Source organism: Coregonus clupeaformis, chromosome 7 (assembly GCF_020615455.1).
Source record: "Coregonus clupeaformis isolate EN_2021a chromosome 7, ASM2061545v1, whole genome shotgun sequence".
NCBI lineage: Eukaryota > Metazoa > Chordata > Actinopteri > Salmoniformes > Salmonidae > Coregonus > Coregonus clupeaformis.
Window position 1 is genome coordinate 75,045,053 of NC_059198.1, and position 8,317 is coordinate 75,053,369.

At 43.0% G+C, this 8,317-nt stretch overlaps 1 protein-coding gene across 1 annotated transcript; it reads right to left on the minus strand.

Annotated features, from left to right (window-relative positions):
- Positions 1–1,489: 1,489 nt before the first annotated feature.
- On the minus strand, positions 1,490–7,348 carry LOC121570480 (sperm-associated antigen 6-like). The gene is made up of 11 exons (XM_041881942.2): positions 7,169–7,348; positions 6,921–7,016; positions 6,602–6,768; positions 5,741–5,924; positions 4,610–4,815; positions 4,265–4,438; positions 3,941–4,093; positions 2,571–2,762; positions 2,296–2,412; positions 1,825–1,970; positions 1,490–1,687 (listed from the first exon to the last, which is right to left on the minus strand). The coding sequence occupies exons 1-11, from the start codon at positions 7,191–7,193 to the stop codon at positions 1,624–1,626; spliced, it is 1,524 nt and encodes a 507-aa protein (XP_041737876.2). The 5' UTR covers positions 7,194–7,348; the 3' UTR covers positions 1,490–1,623.
- Between the last annotated feature and the right edge of the window lie 969 nt (positions 7,349–8,317).

The following is an 8,317-nucleotide window of genomic DNA, read 5'->3' on the forward strand; positions in this document are numbered from 1 at the left end:
GCTTTGGTTATTTTTGCAAAAAAAAAAATCTCTCCCATAAATGTTCTTAAAAATGCAACCATTATGTTAATTAACATTAGCCTGTCAAAATCAAAACTCCCATCACCAAAACAGATTGTTTCCAATTGGCCTGTATATTAATATAATATTATTTATTAATTAGCCTACATTATTTAGTGAGATTGTAAAATAAAAAATAAATATGTTACTGTTCATTTGGACAGACTTTATTCATTCTTAATAAAGGCCCCGTGTAGCTCAGTTGGAAGAGCATGGCGCTTACAACGCCAGGGTTGTGGGTTCGTTTCCCACTGGGGGCCAGTATGAAAATGTATGCACTCACTAACTGTAAGTAGCTCTGGATAAGAGCGTCTGCTAAAATGTAAAATGTGTGCTTCATAGAGCTGGCATTGCGTTCTCTCTCTTGTCTGAGGGTCATGACTGCAGTGAACCTCTAAACCATTCCTGATTATACAGCCTTGTCGCACTCCACGGGCCATTTCATTTCTGCACGTGTTTGTCCAAATTTACATGGCATCCAACACAGCTGAGATCTCTTCATTCTATTCTATACCCAAGCGCAATAAAAAAGTAAGGACAAATATTATGGTGGTCCTGTGGCTTATAGGCTAATAAGGCTCTTCGCCCATATGTGTCAATAGCATCACATCGGCCCATACAGTGGTTAGAAACACTCGCACACACACCAATCATATTTTTACCGTCAATGCAATCCCTAATTAAAGCTTGCCGTGGCCAGTAAACAAAGAGGGGAGGGTCGCAATGTGCGGCACAGCTGTTGGAGAAAGGAAACGTGAGACGGGAGGCGAGAGCGGCCGCCAGGTGGTAGCAGAGTGCTGGTTACAACTGAAAGGGGTCTGTGCGATAGACTACAACAACCGCACAAAATACACCTAAAGACAGCTCTCAACAACATTCCGTCTGTACGATCGAAAATGGCAAGAATATTTCTTAATAATAATCAGAATTAATTTGTTGACATCCAACTGAGTAGGCCTACAGGTTTATAAAGTGATATCCCGTAAATTAATCGAACGGAAGACATTCTATGAACGAAGAAGATGCATCTACAGGTCATCCTTCGCCCTCCTAGGAAACATTATTTTAAGGTGGAAATAAAACAGCAGAGTTCGTATCTAATATTGGGTTAATCTTTAATTTCGCTGACCTGTTTGAACGATTTTTTTCATGGTATTATCTTTATTTTATTTTTTATTATACCTGCATGCTGGATGATTGTGTTTCTATCACCATAAACGTGCAATCATATAACCTTTAAATATAAAACCCTCTGAATATTAACATAAAACACAAAACTAGGTGCATATACAATGGTTCAATGGTACTAGTAAATTACTTGTTTAACAAATTAATGATGAAGTTTTGTCATTCCTCTTCAAATGCTCACATAGGTCTACTCAGCTATGATCAATGCATATACACATTGAAACAAAGACAGAAAACATAATCAGTGCGATAATAAACGATAGTTTTATATAGTCTTCAGTCCTCATATTCATGGATGAGGGTGAAACGGTAAAATCGTAATCTCACATTTAGTGTCAGTAACGAGGGGATGCGAGCCCATATCTCCCCAGACCCTCAGACAGGCTGGTACCTCTCTACCTGCTCCAGCAGGGTCTCTGAGTAGCCGGGGGAGTAGTATCTACAGCATGAGGACAGAGGACACAACAAAGGGGTTGGGTTGGGGGTGAGGGAATGCCTGGTAGTAGAAACACACTAGATTCATCTGATGTTATAGCCAGTAAATTAGTAAATGACGTGGCTTGTGTGTGTGTGTACCTGACTATCTCCTCAGGGTAACAGCTGTTGATAGAGTTGATGTACTCCTGCAGGGCAGATCCAGGATCAGCCTTAATCTCCTGAACCTTCTTCAGGCCTCCGCTGGTCACAAACAGACGACGAGCGTTGCTGTCACGGGGCAGCACCTGGAGAGGGGGAGGGGAGAGGAGAGGGAGGGGAGAGGAGGGATACAGGGAATACAAGGCATTGGATTTCCTGGATTGTCTGAACTTCCGGGACTGTCTGAACCAAACCTTTGAGGCAGGTTTTCCGGACAGAGATTAAGCCTAATCTTGGATTTAATTGCACTTTTAAAACGAACTAATGAAAATATAATTTCTCAAAAACGGTTTAAATTGTCCTAGACTGGATTTAAACAGTCTGATTTCCAGAACTAAAACAGTATTAGGCTGTGATACCTAGTAGTGTGAAGAGGCTTATGTAAATAAGAGTTGACAAACACGCCCCCACCTTGCTGAACTGGCAGACGACGTGTTTGAGGATGTTGCTGGGAGCTTCGTAGAGCAGGGGCTCCAGAGCAGGCAGGTAGTTGCACTTCTGTAGGATACTCTTCAGAGCCTTCTTAGCCTGGGGGTGGGGTCAGGATTTAGGATGATACAGGATATGTTATGGTCCGTTTACTGTCTGCTGCACTTATAACCCTCAGAAATGTTCAGTAAGAGCTTCAGTAGCATCCTGTGCCTACTACACAGGCTTCTGGTAATAACAATGACCTATGACCCTACCTTGACCTGCAGGTCCTCGGAGCTGTCTGTGTCCATGTAGAGGGCCAGCAACTTGGGCAGGACGTTAGCCGTGGCAACGGCCCTGGCGTGCTCCGGGGTGTGGTGGCCAATCTGGCCAAACGCCCACGCTGTTGCCGCCTTGATATGTTCCTCTGGCTCCTCAGACAGACAGATGGCCAGCTGGGGCACCCCCTACAGGGCCGGAGGAGCAACAACAACCAGGGAGGACAGGAGAGAGGTTATGAAGGAGAGAGAGGTAGAAAAGGAGAGCACACAGCTTGGAGACAGTGGACACACAAACGCACACAGCTTGGAGACAGTGGACACACAAACGCACACAGCTTGGAGACAGTAAACACACAAACGCACACAGCTTGGAGACAGTCAACACACAAACACACACAGCTTGGAGACAGTAAACACACAAACGCACACAGCTTGGAGACAGTAAACACACAAACGCACACAGCTTGGAGACAGTGCACACACAAACGCACACAGCTTGGAGACAGTCAACACACAAACGCACACAGCTTGGAGACAGTGGACACACAAACGCACACAGCTTGGAAACATTTCGTTTTTTTAAAGCTCATTCTCCTAAAACTATTTTTAAATAATTACAGTGGTCTTAAAATGTGCTAAGATCATGTTATGGGTTGTCTATAATAATTCATAATTCCCTTAATTTTAAAATATCAGAAAGAAAAAAAATCCCCAGAATGCATTAGATCAAACACTGCAGTATGAAAAGGAACATTTCACCTGTTGTATTCGGCGCATGTGACAAATACAATTTGATTTGAACAATCTAACAAGATTCCCTAAAAACACGCCACTTCGATACAACTACGACCGGAAGTGACTTTTTCATAGCTGGTTAGGAGAACTTACGCAGCAGGTTAGGAGAATTAACGTAGCTGGTTAGGAGAATTAGGTTAAGGTTAGGAAAAGAGTTAAGGTTAGCGAAAATGCTCTCCTAACCAGCTACGAAAAGTCACTTCCGGTCGTAGCAGTATTGAAGAGGGTTGTTTTTAGGGAGTCCCCAATCTAACATCTCATGACAAAGAAAAGCACTGTTTGACATCTTATAGTTATAATCAAACTAATATTTGAAATGGTATGTGTATTCTTTGCGTTAATGAGTGGCATATCCTTTTGATAAAATATTTGTCAAATTAATGAGACTTTCATGTTTCACATCTCAGTTGAATTGCTTTGAATTCAATTATACTTCCTTCAATTCAAATTCGATTCAAATTCTGCTTCCTGTGGGGTGTGGCCAATTCAAATTTAATTCAAATTCATTGTTTGAATTTAATTAAATTCCGAAATTCTGAATTGACCCCAACCCTGGCACACACACATACCTTAGAGACGATGACGGCCATGGCAAGGTTTTCAGAGTGAGCAGCCACATATCCAAGCATCATGATCCCTGGCAACCGCACATTACCACGGCAATCACTCAGGTAGTCAATCACCGCCGCCACACCACCTGTGTTCACGATCATCTGAGACAGCTGTACACATACACACACATTCAGGCGAGGGTAGGGGCACATGTGAGAATATGGTAGGGAGTTAGGGAGTTTGGTACCCCTAGTGTGTGTTTGGTGTAGGTGAGTGTGTGTTCTGATGTGTGGTGTGTGTAGTGTCTGTGTACCTCTGATGTTTGGTGTGTGTGGGTGTACCTCAGGTGTGTGTTTGGTGATCTCTCTCATCAGCGTGGTGACGTTCTTCCTGACGTACTCGTCGGGGTCTCGGAGGCAGGCCAGGACAGCAGGGAAGATCTCTGCCTCCACCACCATCTCGGCCAGGTCCACTGAGTGCTTACTGATCTGACTCAGGGCAGAGAACACCTGCCTCTGAATGGAAGGAGGGGGGAACAGGGGAGAGGAAGTGAAGAAGGGGAGTGAGGAAAGAGAGTGGACTGTAATGTCTAATCTAACCTCATCTATGTGTGTTTATATTGACAACATAATGACTGTGTCAACCTGGGTAAGCCTTATTTTGTTTCAATGTTCCTGCCCCCTCACCTTCAGCTTGGCGTCGGGGTTGAGGATCATCTGGGCCAGGTGTGCGATGGCGCCAGTGTCGACCACAGTCTGAGCCAGCTCAGGTGAGTGCTTGGCGATGTCGCTGAGGGCCGAGGCAGCGATGCGTTTCAGGGCCACCTCTGGTTCCTGGATACACAGCACCAGCAGAGGAACGGCTCCTGCATCCACTACCTCCTGAGACAGGTCTACATACAGAGAAGAGAGGGGTGTTAGTGTGTATGTGTGGTGTGTGTGTCCGTACGTGAGTTGCTTGTGTGTGTGTGTCAGGGGTTGGAACCAAAATGATTTTCCAATCGTTTCGTTCTGAACAGAACCAATATTTTTTTTGTTCCGTTCAACTGTTCCGACCAGCAAAATAAAGTTCTGAACCGGGTCGAACCCCAAAAAAGTACTGGTTTATATTGTTCCTTTCTGTTCCTTTTTTATCCTGTAAAATCAAGTTTTTTACATTTAGCTCTTTACTTCACCAATCAGTGTGGATAGAGCAGGCAAGCTAGTTGTTTACATGCGTGATGGACAGACAAGTGTAGCCTATGGCGCAAGATGCGACTGACATTTTGCGGGTTGGGAGAGAGCGAGAGAGGGTTGAGGAGGAGGCTTGAAGCTCTGGGCATCTTGTTATGACATACATGATCTGAATTAGGTCCACAGAATTATACCTTGGAGGAGTGGCTTCTATGGAGGAACTTTAAATGTCCTTTGAGCTAGCTAGCTAACAAGCTTGAGCTAGCTAGATAACAAGTTTGTGTGTGCAGAGTGGCACCAGAATTAAAAACACATCTTACCTTTTTGTAGTTAATAAATCCAACATTAAATGTTATTAATAAGTCTATAGTATCCTTAACTAGCATTGAAAAAGTTAATCCATTCTTCTCTAGCTAATAAAAATCTCTCACCCTATCTTCTGAATCACGATTGTAACGTCAGTACAGTAGCCTATGGGGGGAGGGGCAGGTAGCCTAAACACGCACACACACTGGTAAAGATTTTCAGCTTGCAGGCAGACACTGGAATAAGTTTCTAAGTGTCAGGGTGAAGGATTTGCATAGGTGCTTTGTTCTGTTCCCTGAACCGGTTCAAACCCCTGGTCTGTGTATACTATGTCCTTACGTGCGTTGTGGCGTGCAATGTATCCCAGAGCCCAGGCGGCAGCCTCCTTGACGTCAGGGTCAAACTCCTCCAGAGAGATGACCAGAGCGTCCAACGCTCCACAGTCCACCACGGCCTGGGCCAGAGCAGGGCTGTGCTTGGCCACCGCACGCAGGACAAACGCAGCTGCCTTCTTATAGAACCTCTACACATGCACACACGCAGATGGGAGGAAAAAACGTTTAATACACATTTAGCAGATGCTCTTAAAGCTGCAATATGTAACTTTTTGGGAGACCTGACCAAATTCACATAGAAATGTGAGTTGTAGATTTGTCACGCATTGAAAGCTGGTCTAAGAAGCGATAGAGCTGCTCTATATGCACTATTTCTATGCTTCTCTTTCTTAAAGATGCACTATGCAGAAATAGCTGTGGCATTTCCTGGTTGCTAAAATTCTTATAGTTCGCCTTTTTTTTGGTTATTGAAAATATATTTCACAGCAGTTTAGATGGTACAATGATTCTCTGCTTGTTTTGTCACATAAACTGAAATTAGGCGAACTATTAGAATTTTAGCAATCAGAAAATGGCGGAGCGATTTCTGCATATTGCACCTTTAAGCGAGTTTCCATTCAGAGCATTGACTATGCATGCAGACCCCTGTGAGAAGGCAGATAGAGATAGAGAGGCCCTGCTGTGGTGTGAAGGGTGCTTTAGCCTTTGGAGTGGCCCCCTGCCCAGGGTACAATGCCAACACACTCTCAGGGTCAGGGACACCATTCAGCAGGGTGAATGAGGGAGTGTATGTTGGTGTACACACACACACACACACACACACACACACACACACACAGAGACAAACAGACACACACAGACATACGTTCTGCTCGGCCAGGGAGTAGACGAGCTGTGGGAGGATGTCTCCCTTGACGACGGCCTCTGCCAGGTCGTCATTGTAGTTGGCCAGTTTTCCCAGAGCCAGAGCAGCTGTCTGCTGGATGGTAGGAACCACATCTAGCAGTAATGGCCGCAGCAGGGACATCACACCTAGAGAGGGGGGACATGTAGGAATGGAATTCTGTCTTGTTATAAGTTATCGATAGAAATGTGATCAGCACATAAATGAAAGTCAGCTAAAATATAATATTGATTTGAAAAAATACATATATACAGAAATGGGTACCCAAGTCCCAATTTACCAGCATTTTGTAAAGTTTCAATGTTTTGCGGTCTTGTTGCAAGCTCAGCAATAGTCTGCACAAACTGTGTCCTTGATTTCTGATACTGCTCAAACACTAAAAGAGAGAAATGAACGATTCATTAGTATTAAAAAATGTCAACTGATGTTCTTTAGCTAAGTTTTGTCTGGCACTAACTTTACTCTTGAGGTTAATTCAAAACAGCTTCGAAAACAGTCTTGAAAACGTGCAACTACGAATGATCGTACCTTGTAAAACCTGTCGTTGACTCATGATTACAAATTTGATAAAAAATAAAACGCAACTTTTCTTATGAATATGTAACTGCAACAATAATATTGTTGCTTGTTAGTTTTCCCTAAAACAGCAGCTGTTAACAGTGCGGTGCAGCGTCTGTCTCGGTCTTGCAGCCTCACGTTTAGGTTAGCTTGTTACTGTTGCCCTAGCGACAAACCGGAAGCAAAAGCAGGGGTTGTTCAGCGCTCGTGCCCCTCTAAAATTAGCTTTTTGGTCTTCATTTAATGTTAGTGTTAGGCATAAAGTTATCCGTGTGGTTAAGGTTAATGTTAGGGTTAGGTTTAAAATCACATTTTAAGAAGAGAATTGTTGAAATGGGAGAGGTTTATGACTCTGTGGGTATAGAACAATGACTCAATAGAAGCTAGTGATGACCCTTCTGTTTGTGCTTTCCCTTGTGTCGCTCCGGCAAAAATATATTGCCAAGTGAGAGAAGAAGACTTCTTTCTTTCTATATGTTGAAAGATGCAACATAGTGGTAGCTCACATGCGCTCGCACTTTTATGCACATAAAAAAAAGCTAATCATATCATAATTACAATGTTACTTTGAAGATTCGAATGGTTACACTAAAACGTTTGTAACAATGGAGCCACCATGGTGGGATAGCCTATCACCTCGTAGAGCAACATTGTTGCCCAGGTTTCTGCATTGAATAAATAGGCCTACAAGGCTGTACATTTATGCAATCATAGAAAGATAGGCTACATTTATTTTTCCTTTATTTTATAGCCAATCTATATGATGACAGAAAGGGGCTGTGCCGCAACCGACATCAAACATAAGACTATAAGGTTTAAGCGACAGTTATGCTGAAATTAAGCGTTATGCTAATAGGAATGAACGTAAGGAATAATAGATAAGAGAAGGGAAATACTCAACCACATTGATGGTATGCGAAGCCTACATTATTACAGACCTGTCAGGCTAATGTGCACACCTCCAAAGTTTCTCACATATTATTAGACAAGTTAATGAAGCCAATGTTGTATCCTGTCGTCTACAACAGAAACCATACGTTTGAAACTTTTACATATTTATTTTATTTTACCAGGAATTAAAAACAATTTATATATGTAGGCAATATTTAATTGTTTTAA